The following is an 18,611-nucleotide window of genomic DNA, read 5'->3' on the forward strand; positions in this document are numbered from 1 at the left end:
TTTCGGTTTTTTTTTTTTCCTTTTTATAAAACAAGAAAGATCCATCTTTTATTTTTCATTTCTCCCTACCCCTTTTCCTTGCCCTCCTTCCCCACCCTCCCCATTTTCCTCTCCGGTGAAGCTGCTCCTCTCCCTTCGTTCCAGATCCTGGGGAGGGGGGACCAGAGCCCCCCTTGTCCCAGTTAACCCCAGTTTCTGCCAGTTCATGCCCCCCCGGAGGGTCTCACCCCCCCGTGCTGTAAATATTGCCGTGGTTTGGGTTTATTTCGGGGGCTCAGTGCCCCCTCCCCGGGAGGGGGACGAGGCCGCAGGGACCGGGGTGGGTGCATGGGGGGCCTCTCAGGACCCCCCCTTTTTTTAAGCAGACACGAGCACCAGCAATCCCACGGCACCCCCCTGCAGGGTTCTGTCCCCCCACCCCGTGCCACCCCCAAAAACCCACCCAGTGTCATTGGGGACCCCCCAGACCCCCGCTCTAATTGGGAGGGCTCAGGATTTGTTCTTTCTGCCCCCCCTGCTGTCCCTGGAGAGGAGCAGGGCTGGGGGACAGGATCTGAGGGGCCCCAGAGGAGGGATGGGGGCTTGGGGGGCTCTTTCTCCGCAGGGCTGGGGGGCAGGGGGGCCGTGCTGCAGATTTCGGGGTTCATGGGGACCCCCCGGCTCTAACACCCCCCAGGTTTGCTGCTCTCAGCACCCCAAATCCAGCCCCCCCCAAGACCTTGGGGCCCCCCTCAGTGCTGAGGGGAAGGTGGGGGCAGCACCCCTGGTCCTGGCCTAGTTTGGGCTGAGAAAACCCCATTTTGGGCAACCCGACCCCAAAACTGGGGGGACGGGGGTGAACCCGGGTGCTCCCCCACGGACAATCCCCCGGTGTCCCCCCGGTGTCCCCCCGGGACCGGGGCCCCCAAGAGAACCCCGATGGTGTCCCCCCCCCCCAGAGTCCGTCTGTCCGTCCCTCTGTTTCCCCCTCCTGCTCACCCCAATCCATTTGGGATTTTCCTTTCATTTTCTTCCCAATTTTTAATCGCCGCCCCTCCCAAAATCCCCTAAGGGGACCCCCCCATCCCTTTTTTTCTGCTGAATGTACCCAGCACTGTCGTGTTTTAGTGGATGTGTTTTTAGTACAAAAAAAAAGACAAAAAAAATATTAAACCCCACCTTTTTTTTCCCCCCCACCTTTTTTTCTGTTAAAAAAAAAAAAAAGGTTAAAAAAAAATTAAATAATAAAAAAGAAAAATTCTTACAGCGCCGACAATTTGGGAGGGGGGAAAAGACGTTTGCGCTGCAAGAGAATTCCTGAGTGCATTTTGGCACTGCCACAAAATCCCGGGATCCTTTAGATGGAAGTTCTTGTGAATTACGTTAAAAAAAAAAAGGCAAAAAAACACCAAAAAAAAAAAAAAAAGATTAAAAAAAAAATCATCTTTTTTTTCTAATATTTAAAGAGTGTTTTTGTAGGTTTAAAAAAAAGACAAAAAAAAAAGGAAAAAAAAAAAGAAAAATAATAATAATCCCGACTCGGAATTTGTACGGCTGAGCGGGACACGGGGGTCGCGTCCCCGGTTTCCCGGTTTGCTTGGGGTTTCGGTTCTTTGTTTTGTTTATTTTTGAGTTTTTTGGGGTTTTTTGTTTTTCCTTTTTTTTCTTTCTTTTTTTTTTTTTTTTGTATAATAAAGTGAAAAATAATGTTTCTGTTCTCATGTCATTACTATAAAAAATAAAACTTTAGGAAAAAAACAAAAAAGGACAAGCGTGAGGAGTGTTTTTCCTCCCTGCTGTGGGATCCACCTGGGGGGATTCACGGTGGGAGGGAATCCCTGGGGGTTTTTGGGGGCTCCGCAGGGACGCTGGAATCTCACCGGGATCGCAGTGGGGTCTGTGGGGATGCGGATCGGGGTACGGGGGGTCTGCGAGGGGAGGAACCCGTAGGGTCAGGGGGGATTCATGGGGATCGGGGAATCGCTGGGGTGGGCTCTAGAGGAGTGGGGGGATCCCTGGGGTGGGGGGATCCCTGGGGTGGGGGGATCCCTGGGGTGGGGGGATCCATCGGGATGGGGGGATCGCTGGGGTGGGGGGCCCGTGGGGCTGGCGGGGTCCCGGAGGTGGCGGGGATCCGTGGAGGGGGAACTGCGGGGACAGATCTGCGGGAACGGGGCGCCTCCCCGGGGAGGGGCAACACCGGGAGTGGGGGTCCGCGGGCATTGGGGGTGCGGCGACACCGGGGGTCGGGGGTCCGGGGTGCGGTGTCCCTGCCGAGGGTCTGGGGGGTCCGGGGTTTGTGGGTCCGGGGATCCGGAGTTGGGGGGGTCCGGGGTCGAGGGTCGGGGGTGCGGGGTCCCTGCCGAGGCTCCGGGGTCGGGGGTCCGGGGATCCGGTGGTCCGGGGTCGGGGGTCCGGGGATCTGGTGGTCCAGGGTCGCGGGTCCGGGGTCGGGAGGATCTCGGGTCGGGGGTCCGGGGTCGGGAGTCCGGGGATCCGGTGGTCCGGGGTCGGGGGTCCGGGGATCTGGTGGTCCAGGGTCCGGGGTCCGGGGTCGGGAGGATCTCGGGTCGGGGGTCCGGGGTCGGGGGTCCCCGCCGAGGGTCTGGGGGGAGAACTCCGAGCCCCGCCTGGCCCCGCCCCCTTTAGACCCCGCCCTCTCTGGCTCCGCCCCCATCGCCCCGCCCCTCCCCCGCGCCTCTGACGCGGCCCCGCGCGGCGGCGGCGGCTCCGGCCCCTCCCATTGGCCGCGGCCCCTCACGGCGCCTCCCCATTGGCCGGGGCGGAGGGGGCGTGGCCGGGCCCTGCGCGCGCCGGGCGCGCCGCCCCTCCCTCCCCCCCCCTCACCCCCCTGGGCCGCCGCCGCCGCCGGGCGGAGGCACCGCCAGGCCCGGCCCGGCCGCTGCGCCCGCTCGGCACGGCCCGGCACGGTCCCGCACGGCCCCGCACGGCCCCGCACCGGCCCCGACCATGGCGAGGCGCCGCCGGGCCCCGCGCCGGAGCGGCGGGGGGCGCTGACCCGGCCCCGCCCCGGCCCCGGCGGACCCTCCGCGCCGGTGAGTGACCGCCCGACCCGGCCCGCCCCTCCCGGCCCGCAGCTCCCGCCCTCCGAGGCCCTGCCCGGCCGTGGGGCCCCGCCGCACCGGAGAGGGGCCCGCTGACCCCGCCCCGGGACCTCCCCCCGGCTCTCGGGGACCCCGCGATCCGCCCGGGTCATCCCCGGGGTCCCCGCCCCGCCTGTGCCCTCACAGCCCCCGGCCGAGGGGCCCCGCGCCCTTCCCCGGATCCCCGCTCCGGAGCCTCCCCTTCCCCCTCCCTCGCTCTCTACCTGGGAGCCCCCAGGGCCCCCCAGACCTGCTGGGGACTCCTGAGGTCCCTTTTTCCCACTTTCCTTCCCCCCGAGAGTCCCCACAGCCCTCACGGGGCCCCAGCCCTATGGGAGATCTCTCTTCCCCCCATTTTCCTGTTCTTCCATCCGCTCCCGGGAGCCCCGGGGCCCTCCCTTGTCTCCCCCAGACCTGCGAGAGACCCCCCTGAGCCGCCCCTAGCCCCCTTTCCTGTCTGTGCCCCCCTCCCTCCTCTCCTGAGAGCCCCCGGGCCCCTCCCTGGCCCCCCCAGCCCTATGGGGGACCCCCGGATTCCCCCCCTTCTCCCCCTGCTGCCCCAGCCCGGGGGTCCCGGGGGCTGAGCCAGTTCCAGCCCGTCTCCTCTTTCTGCTGTGGAAGGAGGAAATCCTTGGCTCGGCGGGATTGGGATGTGTACGGGGGGTGTGGAGACCCCTCCTGTGTCCCCCATCCCAGGGGTTTGTCACAGCCCCCCTGCTCCCTGGCAATCGGGGGTTCCCCTGCTCAGCACCCCTGGGTGCTGTGGGTGCCTGACCATGGGTTTGGGGTCTGTAGACCCCCATGGTGGGGGGAGCCAGGCCCCATTTTGGGGGGCACACGGTGCTCCCCTCCCTCCCTGGCCCCCTCCCTCTGCTGCCAGGCAGGGTGATGCAGCAAAACCCTGCCCCTCTGGGAGGGGACACTTTGGGGACACCCCGGGTCCCCTGTGCTCACCTGCAGTCCAGGGACAGGGAGGGGGTGACGTGGGACCCCTGGGGGGGGGGGTGACACCTTTGTGAAGGCTGGGCATGTCCCAGGCGGGCCTGAGGGGCAGGGGGACAGCAGGATGGACACTGTGGGGCACAGGGGACACCCCGCCTTTGACAGCCAGCGTCCCCCACTAACCTGGGGGGGATCCATGCCAGGCTGGGGAGGGTCAAACCCAGCTGGGAGACCCCCGAGGCCCCCCCACTTCATCCCTGGAGGGTTTTACCCCAGGACTCCTTCTCTTGGGGAGTCCCTAGAGTGCATCTTGGGGACATCCCAGGGTGTGCAGTGGGATTTTGGCTGGGAAGGGGGTTGGGAGGGGTCTGCAGGTGAGGGTTGAGGTGCCAGTGAGACCCCCCCGTGCCCCCAGCCCCCCTTGTCCCGTGCTATGAGCGTTCGGCGTGACTTCTCCGCAAGCAGCTGCAAATGAAAATGGAGGATATGTCTTTGTCTGGCCTGGATAACAGCAAGCTGGAGGTGAGCCGCCCCCTCCGGGGGTCTGTCTGTCCCCTGGGGTGTCCGTGTGTCCCCCCCCTGTCCCTGACAGCCCCCCTGGGCCCCCAGGCCATCGCACACGAGATTTACACGGAGCTGGTGGAGGATGCGTGCCTGGGGCTGTGCTTCGAGGTGCACCGGGCTGTCAAGTGCGGGTACTTCTTCCTGGATGACACCGACCCCGACAGCATGAAGGACTTCGGTGAGCCCCCCAAAGCCCCCCAGAACTGGGGTGGGGCTGCTGACAGGGACACAGCCCTGCTCCCAGAGAGGCCGTGGGGGATTGGGGGTCCCCACACACAGGGAGTTGGGGTTGAGGGTTGCAGAGGGGATTAAACACCCAAATGTCCCTCAACAGTGACCAGACCGCCCCAGAGGGGTACATGGGGGGGTCACTGAACCCCAAAACTCGGTGCTGGGGCCCTGGGGGGTGTGGGTGGGAGGTGACAGAGACCCCCCGGCAGCGCTGCCACTGGTTCAGCTCCCCCGAGTCCCCTTGAGGCTGTGGGGAGGGTCTGGGGGCCCTCAGGACAGCAGGGGCTGAGCGTGTCCCCCCGCAGAGATCGTGGACCAGCCGGGCGTGGACATCTTCGGGCAGGTGTACAACCAGTGGAAGAACAAGGAGTGCGTGTGCCCCAACTGCAGCCGCAGCATCGCCGCCTCCCGCTTCGCCCCTCACCTGGAGAAGTGCCTGGGCATGGGCCGCAACAGCAGCCGCATCGCCAACCGCAGGTGGGGCAGGCAGGGCAGGGCAGGGCTGCTCCCCGCGGGGAAACTGAGGCACAGCGGGCTGGGGCTGCCTCCTCTGTGCCCGGGGAGGTTTGGGCACTGACGAGCCTGGGATGCGAATTTGGAGCCTGGGTCTCCCCAGTCGTCCCTTCCCATCGTGGGGGAGTCCGGCTTGGTTCCCCCCTGGAGCTCCTCTTCTTCCTCCCCACCAGTTTATCCCTCCCAGGAAAAGAACCCTGGGTCCTGTGTCCCCCCTGCCTCGGGGGCTGCTGGGGACTCCTGTCTGCATCCCGGGGTGCTGGGGAGGACGGGGGGTGCAGGACGGATCCCGGGGTGCAGGATGGATCCCGGGTTACAGGATGGATCCCGGGGTGCTGGGGAGAATGGGGGGTGCAGGATGGACCCCGGGGTTCTGTGGAGGATGTGGGGCAGATCCCAGCCATGATCTCCCTCCCCTCCCCGCTCAGGATCGCGAGCAGCAACAACCTGAACAAGTCAGAGAGTGACCAGGAGGACAACGATGACATCAATGACAACGACTGGTCCTATGGCTCTGAGAAGAAAGGTGGGGAGGGGTCCCTGGTGTCCCGAGGGGTGGGGGACACGTCCTGCCTGACCCACGGCCCTGAGCCGCGGTGCTGGGTGGGTGTGTGGGACGGGAGCAGCCGTGAGTGGTGGTCCCAGCCCCGGGAGGGGGCGGCTCTGGGCTTGGGGCTGCATCCACTGGAAAAGCTCAAATCTTCCCTTTCTGTGTCTCTCCCACAGCAAAGAAGAGGAAATCGGATAAGGTGAGGGGGAGGGGGCTGCGGGGAGGGGTGGGGGCGCGGGGAGGGGAGGGGGGCGCGGGGAGGGGAGGGGGGCGCGGGGAGGGGAGAGGAGGGGGCGCGGGGAGCACACGGGACCCTCCAACCCCCCCCTCTCTTTGCAGAACCCCAACTCGCCCCGCAGGTCCAAATCCCTGAAACACAAAAATGGTGAGGGGGCGGGGCTGGCACACGGGGGCGGGGCTAAAAGGGGGCGGGGCTCGCGCGATCGGGGAGGGGCGTCGATCTGAGGGCGGGGCTTTGGTGGGCGTGGCACGTGCGGGGGGTGTGGCTTTGGGGTGGGTGGGGCACCCGCAATGGGCGGGGCTTGTGGGGAGGCGGGGCTCGCCCTGGCTGGGGGAGGGGGCCCTGGGGGTCCCGGGCAGGGCCCGGCTGAGGGCAGGACCCCCCTCACCTTTCCTCCCTCCCAGGTGAGATCGGCGGGAACCCCGATCCTTTCAAGGTGAGCCTGGGTGGGGGGAGATGGCTGCCAGTCCCTCCTCTGCCTCCCCAGGGGTCCGTGTGGCCCCCCAGGAGGGTCCCCCAGCCCTGACCCTGCTCTCTGCCCCCAGTACAGCAACTCTGCTGGCATCAACTACGAGACGCTGGGCCCCGAGGAGCTGCGGACGCTGCTCACCACGGTGGGGGCACGGGGGGCAGGCAGGGGGACCCTCCCAGCGGGGCAGGGGGGCTCCACAGGGGACGGGACCCCCGGGAGCTCTCCCAGCTGGGCCCCGTCCCGCTGGGGCTGGGTAGAGGCTGGGAACGGGACATGCAGCAGGTCCTGATCGTGGGGCAGTGGCTGCTGTGTCTGGGACAGCCCTGGGAGCCCGGGGGGCTGTGATGGTGCAGCACAGCACCGGGGTCACTCACCTGTGCCCCCAAACTCACCTGTCCCTCCCCTCCCCAGCAATGCGGGGTCATCTCCGAACACACCAAGAAGATGTGCACCAGGTGAGGGCGGCCTGGCCTGGCCCTGCTCGCTCTGGGGGCGTCCCCAGGGTCCCCTCCACGCCCACGTCCCCGTGGGATGGGGGAGGGCCCCTCTCAGCCCCGTTCTCGTCCCCAGGTCCCTGCGGTGTCCCCAGCACACGGATGAGCAGCGCAGGGCAGTCCGGGTTTACCTCCTCGGGCCCTCCGCGTAAGTGGGCGCCCACTCGGGGTCCCGGGGGTCCCATCCCGTGGGACAGGGACTGGGGGGGCTGCACGGGGTGCTCAGGTGGGGCTGGGGACAGGGACACCCCCAGGGAAGGGGACGGGAGCCCAGGGCTGGGATTTGCAGCCCAGCGGGGCGGTGGGGGCTGGGCTGAGCCCCTGGGCACCCCCTGGCATTTGGGGGGCTCTGTCCCCACTGTGCCCCTGTGACACCTGTGACACCTGTGACACCCGTGCCCAGGTCCCTGCCCGAGGCCGAGGGCGGCGTGGAGAACGACAGCTTCGAGGTGGCCGAGAGCCAGGCCCTGATGAGCCGCCTGCAGTGGGACGGCTCCTCCGACATCTCCCCCTCCGACTCGGCCTCCTCCAAAGCCAGTGAGTGTCTGGGGGCTGGGGGGCAAATCCTGGGGCACAGAGCCCTCTGGGGGACAAAACTGGCTGTCCTGGAATCTCCCCAGTACAAGAGAGCTTGAACAGACCATGTCCCCAAAGCCTGGAGCACCTTGTCCTGCACCTTGGGAGGGAGAGGAACGTTTTGGTGTCCATTTTCTTTAGAGCTGACCAGAGTTGGGCATCACCCCCTCTGTTTTGGGGCCCGTCTCCTCCCTGACACCCCCATTCCTTCCCTTTCTCCCCTCCCTAGGTACAAACAACTCCGAGTCCCGCAAGACCAAGAAGAAGAAGCCGCACCTGGGGCTGGTGAGCGGCGCCCCAGGACTCGGCTCCAGCAAGAAGAAGAAGCCCAAGCCCCCCGCCCCCCACACCCCCAGCATCTACGATGACATCAACTGAGCCCCCCGAGCTGGGGAGGGGCAGGACGGACAGAGGGACGGACAGGGGCCAGGACAGCCCCCGGGCCGGACACACGGCGGGTACCAGAGCACGGAGGGCTCGGCCCTCACTGGAGTGGGGCTGGGTTTGGGGAACCCCCGTGAGTGCCCCCCCTCCTCCCCTGCCCCGGTGCCTCTATTTATTCTGTGACAGTTTTTGTATTGGGGCTCCCCTTGGGGCGCCTCCCTCGGACGTGGGGTACAGCCCCCCCTCCCTCCCAGCGCCCCCAAAGCCAGCTGTGCCCCCCACACCCGCTCCTCACTTACCCAATGGGGTGGGGGGCACCTGGGCAGGGCCGGGCCTGGGTCAGGGCGTTGTGAACCCCCCCTGCCCGGGGGTTTTGGGGTGAGCCCCCCACTCTGGGGCTGCCCCCTCCCTGCCCGGGCTGGCACTCGCTGGTCGGGCTGGCTCAGGAGGGGGGGTCACGCTGGAGGGGGAGTTTCCCCTCAGAGGACTGGGGGGCACCTCTCACCCCCCAGTCTGTTCAGCTGTGCCTGCACTCAGCTGTTGGGGGTCCTGGGAGCCTGGCAGTGCCCACACAGGGGGTCACAGGGGGCTGCATGCTGCATCCTTCATGTTTGGGGCTGTTTGGGGTGGGTCTGGGGGTGGGGGGAGCTGCTGTGACCATCCCTGTGCCAAACTGGGGAAGGGGGACCCCAACCTGCCAGGGCCCTGCTGGGGGGAGCTGGGAGTGGAGCAGAACTGGGGGGGAAGCACAGCCAGGCCTCAGCAGAGCCCCCCACTCCTCGTGTCCCCGGGGCAGCTCTGTGTCCCCTCTGCGTGTGCCTGAGGGGGGGTCACTGTTTGCACCCCCACAGGCTCTGCTCAGTTTGGGGGGCCGGGGCCAGCGCTCCGCTGTGCGGGCCGGGGGGGACAGGTCCCTCTGGCTGGATCCAGGTCACCCCTGCCCTGTGATCCCTCCTGCAGCTGCTCTCCAGCCCCGGGGCTGTGCTGGGGACAGGGTTGGCTCCATCCCTCCGTTGTCCCCCAAGGCTGGCTGACCCCCGTTTGGCCCTGTGTCCGGGAGGGGCTGTGTCTGTCCCCCCACCCCGGTGCCGTGGCTCGTCCTCTGGCTGGGACTCACAAACTATGGTGCTCTCGACTCTGGATTCACTATTGTTTTCAAACTGCTGCTAAAGGCTGGGCTGGGGGTCCTGCAGAGCCCTGGGCACCCCTGAATGCTGCGGGGGCCCCCCACTGCAGGGGGACCCCCGTGTGTCCCTCCTGGTGCAGCTGCGGGGCGGGGGGCTCTGGCCACTGGAGCATGCCGAGCTGGCCTTCGCGTGCCCCGGGGCCGAGGACGGGGCTGTGGGCACCCAAAAACTCGGGGGACCACCCCAACCTGCCTGGGGGGGCGTGGGGGGAGGCAGCCTGAGCCCCCTCAGCTGCAGGAGAGGCGCTGCAATTTGGGGTCCAAGGGGTGCAGTGGGGCTTGGGGGGCTCAGCCCGTGCCCTGTGACCCCCCCCAGGTTGGTGTCCTCACCCCCCCCGGTTTTTCTGAGTGTCCCCCCGCGGGGGAGCTGAGCCCTTGTGAGGTCTGTGTGTCCCGTGAGTGGGTTGTGGCTGCCCCTGTAAATAAAACTGCATCTTGACTTGGTATCCCTGGCATTAATTACGGCTCGTTAATTATGCAGGGCATTTACCTCCCACCCCGTCCGTCTCCCCCCACTCCATAGATGGAGCTGGATCTGTTTTTATAACCCCCCAAAAGCATGGGTGGGGTGGAAGAGAGCAGCCCCCCGGGCAGGAAGGCAACCGCGGGGTGAGTGCCACCCTTTATTTGCGTTAAAAAGTCCTTGGGAAGGAGCCTCGGCCGTTCCAGTGCTGTCCCAGTCCCCTGGAACTGGGGCTGGGGGCCGAGGAGCAGAGCCCGGGGGGGCCACAGCCCCTTTAGGGGACAGAGTCCGGCAGCAGGGCTGGGACGCTGTGGGGACAGGGACACGGCAGAGCCCGCCCGGCTCCCGCCGCCTCACCCCGCCTGTCCGTAGAGCCCGAAGGCCAGCAGGGTCACCAGCACGGTGACACCGATCAGGGACACGGTGGCCGGCGCCGTGAAGAGCTGCCGGTAGTTGATGCGGAAATACCAACCCAGCGCCAGCACCACCATCACGGTGGGCACCATGAGGGTGCCCCCGCCCAGGGGCAGCGCGGGGGCCGCAGGCACGGCGGGGCCGGGCTCGGGCAGCGCGGGGGGCGCCGCGGGGGCGCCCCGGCAGCGGTGGCAGTGGATGACACAGTTGTCGGTGATGCGCAGCGAGCGCAGCGTGCGCGCCTGGTCCTGCAGCAGCTGCCCGCGGTAGATGAGCTTCATCTGGCTCTCCTGGCCCGGGAAGTATTTGCTGCGGGAGGAGGGGGCAGGTCGGGGGTGGCAGGGACAGGGGAGACCCCCGCACTGCAAACGGGGAGGGGACAGCGATGGCACTGTCACCGCGCCACCGCCGCCGCTTTTAAACTCGTTTTAAAGCCCACACCCCTCGGTATTTTTGGCACAGCAAGAGGGATAAAAGCCCTCCCCCGTTCTGTGGGAGGGGGCACAGGAGCAGGGAGCGGATCTGGCGGCCCGGCAGCGCTCCCGGTGTCTCCCGTGCCCCGGGACTCACCTCTTGAGAACCCCCACGGTGTCCTCGGGCCGGGCCACCGCCACCTCCTCGGTGTCGTTGAGGAACTTGAGGCGGATCTTGATGAGGCCGGGGCAGGCGTCCCCCGCCGCGGGGGCACCGGGCTCGGCGGGCTCCTGGGACAGGCTCCGGACGTCCGGCAGCGGCTCCGGGCCGGGCTCGGGGCGGCTCCCGCTGTCCCCCCGCGCCGCCGCCGCCCCTTCCTCCTCCTCTTTCTCCTCCGCGTTTTCGGGGGCCAGGGGGGGCTCCGGGGCCGCGGCCGCCCCCGCGGGCCCCGCGTAGGGCGGGAGGGGCCCGAGGCGGATGACGGCGGCGTCCCCGGTGCCCAGGAGCTGGCTGCTGCCATCGGCCACGTACGTGGACAGCCAGGCCAGCACCAGCGCCAGCACCAGCACGGCCACCCCGGCCACCAGCGTCACCTCGTCCCCCACCCCCACGATCAGGGGGGCGGCCGGGGGCTCCATCTCCGCGACCCCCGCGCTCAGCCGGGGACCTCTATCCCCTCCCGGTGCCCGGTGTGTCCGAGCTGTGCGGCGGCAGCGGGGACCCCCGGGGCCGCCCCGGTGCCACCTTCGGGCTCAGAACAGACCCCGGGGCCGCCCCCGGTGCCCGGAGACCGCAGGGACCGGAGCTCCTCGCTGCGGATTTTCCTCCTCGCTCCCGAGGCACCGAACCGGCAGCGCTGCGCTCACCTTACCGGGCCCGGCGGAGGGTCCCGGAGGGTCCCGCAGCCCCTCGGTGCCCAGCGGGGCAGGGTCAGGCCATCCCCGACCTGGACGGAGCAGAGCGATGCGGTCAGCGGGGCCCGGGCACCGCGGGACGGGAGGAACCGGGGGAGTCCCTGCCCGTCCCCGGGGGTCCCTACCAGCCCCGGGGGTCCCGGTGTGTCCCTGCCATCCCCGGCCATCCCGAGGGGTGCCGGTGTGTCCCTGTCAGCCCCCGCGGTCCCGGGGTGTCTCTGCCGGTGCCGGGGGTCCCGGGGTGTCCCCGCCATCCCCGGGGGTCCCGGTGCCTCCCCTCCCCCCCCACTCACCGCCTCCCGCCGCCGCCGCCCGCGCGCCGGAAGCGCCACGTCACAGCGCGCGCCGCCAGGGGGCGGCGGGGGCGGCGGGCGCGCGGGCGGCGCGTCACGGCCCCGCCCAATGGGCGTGACCGGGGGGGCGAGGGCGGAGCCAACGGGACACGCCCTGAGTGGGCGGGGCTGGGAGATGGGCGGAGTCTTTGTGGGCGTGGTCTCTGGTGCGAGGGGCGGGGTCTCGGGAGCATCGTGGGAACCCCCGGGCTGATCCCCCCCCACCCGGACCGGACCGGGACCGGACCGGGACCGGGACCGGGACCGGGACCGGGACCGGGACCGGGACCGGACCGGACCGGACCCCCCGCGGCCGCGGCTGTCACCTCCCCACGGTCCCCACATCCTCCAGGGTCCATCTGTTCCCTCCCTGCCACCTGTGACTCCCAGACCCCTGTCCCACCCCAGACCCCTGTCCCCACAGTCCCCTGTCCCCACAGTCCCCTGTCCCCACAGCAGTTGCCATTGCCCTCCCTGCTCCCACAGGGACAAAGACGCCTCAAGAGCCACCTCTGCCATGTCCTTTATTGACACCAGGGCACGGGGGGAACACAGCAAGGGGACACCAGTGGGGGACAAGAAGGGGACACGTGAACGGGACAGTGTGGACACAGAGAGTGTCCTCAGGAGATGAGACCCTCTATGGGCAGCTGGAGGTAGCGGCGCAGGGGGGGTGGCAGTGCCAGCCTGGGGACAGCGGTGTGACAGCGGGCGCCCAGGTGACGCCGGATGGCCACGCGTGCCAGGTGCTGCAGCCGCCGCGGCCGCCCCGCCATGCGCACGGCCGAGGCATAGAACTCCTGGTGCTCCTGCATGGGGGCACAGGGGCTCAGCGAGCTGGGGCTGGGACATGGGCACAGCCCGGGACAGCCCGGAACAGCCCGCGACAGCCCGGGACAGCCCGGGACACCCCCTTACCTCCCACAGCTCGGGGGGCACGGCCTCCACCCAGCCGTCGGCGGGGGGCACGCGGTCGTAGGCGTTGAGCATCACCTCCAGCGCCGGCGGGTGCTGGCAGCACAGCCTGAGCATCTGCCGGCACAGCCGTGTCACCGGGGCGTGACACCGCCACCGCCACCGCCCCGCGGCCCCGCCACCCCCGTCCCCACCTTGGGGCGCGCAGGGAGGGCGCCGTGGTCCAGCAGGAGCGCGATGGTTTCCTCGGGCCGCTGCTCGCGGTACTCGAGCACGGCGTGCAGGGCGCAGTCCATGGGGGTGTCCCCGGCGCCGTTGGGGACAGTGGCGTTGGCGCCGTGGCGCAGCAGCAGCCGGGCCAGCGCGGGGTGCCCGTTGGCACACGCGTTGTGCAGCGGCGTGTGGCCCTTGCGCCCCGCGGCCCCGGGGTCGGCGCCGGCCGCCAGCAGCCGCTCGGCCACCCGCAGGAAGCGCTCGGCGTCCTCGGGGCGCTCGGCCGCCGCCGCCGCCGCGTTCAGAGGGGTCTCGCCCTGGTGGGTGCGCCGGGAGGGGTCGGCGCCGTGGTGCAGGTAGAGCTCGACGTGGGCCAGCAGCCCCTGGCGCGCCGCCACGTGCAGCGCTGTCACCTGCCGCTCGCGCGTGCCCAGGTTCACCTGAGCCCCGTGCGCCAGCAGCAGCTCCGCACACCTGGAGCGGGGGGACAGGGCGGGGGGACACTCTGGAGAGACGCGGCGCCCACGGGACACCCCTAGGGACATCCCCAGGACATACTGGAGAAACCTGTCACCCATGGGACACCCCTAGGGACACCCCCAGGGACACATCGGGAAACCCTGGAGAGACCTGTCACCCATGGGACACCCCCAGGGGCCCTCCCAGGGCACCTCCCAGGCCCCCGGCTCCCAGACTGATGAGCGGGGCAGGAGCGGTGATTTCCTGGGCGGGGCCTCTCCTGCAGGTGAGCCCCACGCCGGTGTCCCCGTACCTGAGGCTGTGGGGCGCGGTGCAGAGGTGCAGCGGGGCCGAGCCGTCGGCGCTCAGCACGTTGGGGTCGGCGCCGAAGGCCAGGAGCAGGCGGGCGCAGTTGGGGTGGGGGGCGGCGGCGCTGTCGTGCAGGGGGGCCCGGCCCCCCACCACGGCGTTCACGGCCGCTCCCCGCAGCAGCAGGTGCCGGGCACAGTCCTCGTAGCCGCGGGCGGCGGCGATGCGCAGGGCCGAGGTCTGCTGCCGGCGGGGGCTCAGCACCCACAGCCCTGCGGGGGTCAGCGGGCACGGGGGCTGCCGGATAGCCCACCCACCCCCGGACACCCCCCACCCACACCCACCCACCCACCGCCCTGCCGGAGGCGGGGGCAGCAGTGGGGCACCCATGGGGGCTGCCCTGCCCACCCACCGTGCCCCAGACCCCCCACTCCCCACAAACCGGAGCAGCCAGCCCTGCTCCTCCCTGCCCGTCCCCCTTTTCCTGGCCCCCCACTTGTTCCGCAGCGGGAACGGGAGGGGAGGGAGAAGGGAAGGAGCCCCCGGGCGCCCCCCGGCCCGTACCCTGCTCCGGTGACCACACCAGCTCCTCGCTGACCATCTCCAGCACCAGATTGGCGGCGGCCTCGTCCCTGAAGATGCTCTGGACGCGGGGCAGGTCCCCGGCGAAGAGCGCGTTGTGCACGGCGGGGTCCCGGCAGGGCTGGCGCCGCCGGGGCGGGCTCGGGGGGGCACGGGGGGTCGCGGGCAGGAGGCGGCGCTGCGCAGACCCCCGGGCCAGGGCCCGCCGCCGATCGTCCCGCTCCAGCAGCTCCCGCTGCAGCCGCAGCGAGCGCAGCGCCGACGGGCTGAAGGCGAAGCTTTCGTGGGCCATGGGAGCCCCGGGAGGGCAGGGGGGACCTGCGGGACGGCGAGTGGAGCCCGGGGGTTATAAATAGGGCTGTGCCCCGCACACGGATGTGGAATCGAATCGCAGAGCCAGGAGCCCTATAAATAACTCCTGGGCGGTAAACAGAGTCACGGGGCGCCGGGAGTTTAACCTGTTGGTGGGTGAGAGGTGGGGGTGTCCCCTGGGGAGGGATCTGGGGATCCCCCCCAATCCTGCGGGGCTGTGAGACCCTGGGGGAACGGCCCCTCCTGCCCGGGGGGAGCGGGGACCCCGGGAAGGGACAGTGAGGTGACACACGAGGACACGGGTGATGCAGAAACAAAAGAGCCCTTTAATGCAGGTTTGGGAGCGAGAGGGGCCGGTGTGCCCGCAGCAGTGGGGACAGGGCTGAGGCCGTGTCCTCCCCGGGTCTGCCCAGCTCTCAGCTCCACAACAAACACCACGGACATGCAGAGAGAGGCAGGTGGGTGGCAGGTGGGTGGCAGGTGGGTGGCAGGCGTGTCACCCTCACACCGTCACCCTCAGCAGCAGCCCCGGGCTCAGCCGCAGTCAGCCTGCGCCGGGGCTGAGAAGAAATCCTCGGGCAGCTCTCCCAGGAGCCCGTCCAGGTCATCTGCACAGCACAGCAGGAGGGGATCCGTGAGCTTTGTGTGTCAGGGATCGTGGAATTGCCCAGCTTGGGAACCAGGCCCTGTTTCCACAGGACAGGAGGGAGCTTTCCCTCCCCTCCCGGAGTGGCTCTGACTCACCCATGTCACATCCATCAGCTCCCACCGCCTCTTCCCCGCTGGGATCAGAGCTCGGAGGGCACAGGGAGGAGCCCCCAGGGTGCTGCCCTGTGCTGTGCCCGCTTGTCCTCGGCTGTCCCCAGTCCTCAGGAACAGGGACACCCTGGTGGGGCTGCACGGGGAGATCCGGGACCAGCTCAGCCTGGGCAGGGACCTGCAAAACCCAGTGGGGATGAATTATTGGGGGATTTACCCATCCCTGCCCCTTCCTCTCGGGGGTCCCCACAGCCCAGACCCCCTTGGGGGTCCCAGCAGCCCCCCAGGGCCAGCAGCAGCGTCCCCCCCTCACCTGCCGGGGGGAGCAGCCCTCGGGCTCGGGCGGGAAGATGCGGAGGAGGTTGTTGGGGGTCACGTTGAGGTAGTGGTTGCGGTGGGAGGGGGAGAAGACCCCGACCTGCGGAGAGGGCACAGAGAGAGGGCACAGGGGGGCAGAGCCAGCTCCGGCTCCTCCCTGCAGGGCAGCTCCAAAGTTACAGCTCCCCATTTGAGGATGAAGGGTGAAATTTTAGGAATAGTTGGGAAAAATCCGAGGTGTAAAACTGTGGGAGATCCTTTCTTTTTGTGTTTATATTTGCAGTCCTGGAGCGCTATGGAATGGGAATGGGGATGTCCTGTATGAACACATCAGCTCCTCTTACCCCTTATCCTAATGTTTGCATTCCCAGTTCCAGGGTGGAGCGGGGTTGGGAATGGGTCGGGTGCTGTGCTGGAGCCCGGTCCAGGGCAGCACCCCCAGCCCCCCCAGCTCTCCTCACCTGCCTCAGGAGCAGCACGGAGCCAGCCCGGAGCTCGCTCTGCCTCTGCTCCAGCAGCAGCCGGTGCACCGTGCCCTGCATCTCCCCTGGGAACAGGACAGCAGCCCTGAGCCCCGGGGGCGGCGGGGGAGCCCCCCGGGCACAGGGACTGCCCCCCTCACCTGTGGGGTCCCGGAACACGGCGCCGGCCCCGGCGCTGCTCCTGGTCAGGGTCTTGATCATCACGGCCATGCTGGGCACCTTGTTCTTCGGGAGCTGCTTCAGGGCTGCCTGCACAGCACAATGGGGATTTGGGGTAACACTGGGCAGGGCTGGAGCTGAACCCCTGATCCCTGTGGGTCCCTTCCCGTGTGGGATATTCCAGGGTTCTACAACCCTCATCACCCGTGGGGATGTGGATCTCTGTGCTCAGCTCAGCTCAGCCCCCTCCCCACAGAGCCCCAGCCCTCAAAGCGGCTCCGAGGGGTGAGGGGAGAGCAGGAAGGCGAAGCCTGGGCCGCCCTCACCTTGCGGAGCACCATGACCACGCTGTAGGTGTGCAGGAAGCAGCTGGGGTCCCTCTCATCCAGCCCCAGCTCCGTCTTCATGGCCAGCCAGGGCCCCTTCCCGAAATCCTCCTCCGTGGGCAGCGGGGAGCTGGGCAGTGCCTGGGGTCAGGGACATCCACGGTCACGGAGCCCAGGGGCTCCCTCCCCGCCCAGGGGCTCCCTCCCCACCCAGCACCCCGCTCTGGGACCCCCCAGCAGAGCAGGGGGTGGGAGGGGGGATTACCTGAGCCCGCGGCTTCGCCACAGCCCCGTGAGCCGGAGTCTGGGGAGCAGACACCAGGATCTCCTCCAGCAGCTTCCCAGAGTGCTGTGGGAGAGGGAGACATGTCCAGGGATCTGCCTGCCCTCATCAGCTGCTCCCATTCCTGCCCCATCCCAGCCCACACCCCATTCCCAACCCCATTCCCATCCTATCCCCACCCATTGCATTCCCGACCCCATCCCCATCCCTATCGCATTGTTATCCCGGTTCCCTCGCTGTCCCCATCCACTCCCACCCCCATCCAGCCTCCATCCCCGTTCCCGTTCCCGGTCCCGTTCCTGTCCCCATTCCCGTTCCCATTCCCATCCCCGTTCCCGTTCCCGTTCCCACCTGCTGGGGCAGGATCCCGGCAGGCCCTGGGAAGCGCCGGCTCTCCCTGCGCGGGGGCGCTCGGGGGGTCCCCCGGGGGGCTTTGCTGGCCGCTGTCACCAGCTGCACCAGGTGGTTGGTGACCACGGGGGGCTTCGGGGGGCCGGGGGCGTTGGGAGCCATGGGGGGGTTTGGGGGGCCGGGGGGGCCCGAGGGGGGCCTGGGGGGCGGCCGGGGCTGGGGGCAGCTCTGTGCTGGGGGGTTCCAGGGCACGGAGGAGCTGCTCCCTCCCGGGGATGCTCGGACCGGCCTCAGGCACGGGGCAGCCCCCGGGGCAGGGCCGGACCCTGCGGAGGGTCCCAGGGAACGGGGGGCTCTGGGGGCGCCGGCGCCCGCCGCGCTGGGCCGCAGCACCAGCCTGGGACTGGGGAGGGGGCCCTGCCTGTCCTGCAGCCCCCCGGAGCCGGGCACCGGCTCCTCTCCCAGCCTGAGCTTTTTGGGGACCCCGCACTCCGGAGCGTTCTCCTTCCCCGGGCACTTCCAGGGCGGCCTCTCGGGGGGCACCTCGGGACCCTCCAGCTCCCTGCAGGCAGCCAGGAGAAGGTCATTGTCCAGCTCGTCCTGGGCTGCTGCTCCCCGCAGTCCCGCGGGATGCTCGCCCTGCCCGGCGAGGGGCCGCAGGGTGGGGGGCTTGCTGGGCTGGGGTTTACTGGGCTGGGGTTTGCTGGGCTGGGGTTCACTGGGAGGAACCGGGACGAGACTGGGCGAGGAATGCCCACGGGTCACAAACTGGTTCTCAGCATCTTCCACAGCCGAGAGGAAATCCTGTGCGAAAATAAAACACCGGGAATCCAAAGGGCTCCGTGTGCGCCCCTGAACCCGCCCGCGGGGAGCGCAGCTCGGCCGGCCCGGGCACGCCGCGCCCCGGGGGGGTCCCGGGGGGCCTCACCTCGTCCTCCAGCTCCCCGTCCGTCCCGAAAAGCTTCTGGAAGTGGCAGGACTGCGGGAAAAGGGGGAGCGATGGGCCTGCGAGGCACACAACACGCTGCGGGGCCCTCGGTGGTCCCCAGGTCTCCGCCGTGGGGAGTTCGCGGTCCCCGGGCCCCCGGCAGGGCCCCACACCGCGCCCGGGGGTCCCCGGACCTGCCCCCGGGGGTCCCCGGACCTGCCCCCGGCACCGCGCGGGGCCCTCAGAGATCCCTTTGTGCCCCTCCGTGGCCCCGCCATGGAGACCCCAGATCTCCCCCGGGGACCCCCAGACCGCCCCCGTGCCCCGGGCCCGTTACCATGGCAGCGCCGCGGGGCCCGGCCCCGGAGGCGGAAGCGGCGGCGCCGGGACTCGAACCCGGGACCCCGGGAAGGGGCGGAACTTCCCCTGCGGCGCCGCCTGG

At 68.9% G+C, this 18,611-nt stretch overlaps 4 protein-coding genes across 4 annotated transcripts; 1 reads left to right on the top strand and 3 right to left on the bottom strand.

The window, feature by feature from the left end:
* Window positions 1–2,883: 2,883 nt before the first annotated feature.
* Window positions 2,884–9,682, top strand: ATXN7L3 (ataxin 7 like 3). The gene is made up of 13 exons (XM_063403720.1): window positions 2,884–3,035; window positions 4,441–4,547; window positions 4,635–4,767; window positions 5,126–5,297; window positions 5,762–5,859; window positions 6,060–6,082; window positions 6,223–6,268; window positions 6,529–6,560; window positions 6,670–6,738; window positions 7,008–7,051; window positions 7,167–7,238; window positions 7,494–7,627; window positions 7,896–9,682. The coding sequence occupies exons 2-13, from the start codon at window positions 4,497–4,499 to the stop codon at window positions 8,042–8,044; spliced, it is 1,023 nt and encodes a 340-aa protein (XP_063259790.1). The 5' UTR covers window positions 2,884–3,035; window positions 4,441–4,496; the 3' UTR covers window positions 8,045–9,682.
* A 164-nt stretch (window positions 9,683–9,846) lies between these two features.
* Window positions 9,847–11,870, bottom strand: TMUB2 (transmembrane and ubiquitin like domain containing 2). The gene is made up of 3 exons (XM_063403721.1): window positions 11,735–11,870; window positions 10,684–11,473; window positions 9,847–10,422 (listed from the first exon to the last, which is right to left on the bottom strand). Exons 2-3 carry the CDS (start codon window positions 11,163–11,165, stop codon window positions 10,053–10,055), a joined length of 852 nt encoding a protein of 283 aa, XP_063259791.1. The 5' UTR covers window positions 11,166–11,473; window positions 11,735–11,870; the 3' UTR covers window positions 9,847–10,052.
* Window positions 11,871–12,280: 410 nt separating this feature from the next.
* Window positions 12,281–14,722, bottom strand: ASB16 (ankyrin repeat and SOCS box containing 16). Its single transcript, XM_063403715.1, has 5 exons — window positions 14,234–14,722; window positions 13,674–13,941; window positions 12,883–13,375; window positions 12,692–12,805; window positions 12,281–12,582 (listed from the first exon to the last, which is right to left on the bottom strand). The coding sequence occupies exons 1-5, from the start codon at window positions 14,541–14,543 to the stop codon at window positions 12,397–12,399; spliced, it is 1,371 nt and encodes a 456-aa protein (XP_063259785.1). The 5' UTR covers window positions 14,544–14,722; the 3' UTR covers window positions 12,281–12,396.
* Window positions 14,723–14,869: 147 nt separating this feature from the next.
* HROB (homologous recombination factor with OB-fold) lies at window positions 14,870–18,611 on the bottom strand. The gene is made up of 10 exons (XM_063403712.1): window positions 18,507–18,611; window positions 18,170–18,220; window positions 17,242–18,045; window positions 16,873–16,956; window positions 16,608–16,748; window positions 16,263–16,371; window positions 16,102–16,187; window positions 15,636–15,740; window positions 15,308–15,500; window positions 14,870–15,171 (listed from the first exon to the last, which is right to left on the bottom strand). The coding sequence occupies exons 1-10, from the start codon at window positions 18,507–18,509 to the stop codon at window positions 15,098–15,100; spliced, it is 1,650 nt and encodes a 549-aa protein (XP_063259782.1). The 5' UTR covers window positions 18,510–18,611; the 3' UTR covers window positions 14,870–15,097.

This window comes from Prinia subflava, chromosome 8, assembly GCF_021018805.1.
Source record: "Prinia subflava isolate CZ2003 ecotype Zambia chromosome 8, Cam_Psub_1.2, whole genome shotgun sequence".
NCBI lineage: Eukaryota > Metazoa > Chordata > Aves > Passeriformes > Cisticolidae > Prinia > Prinia subflava.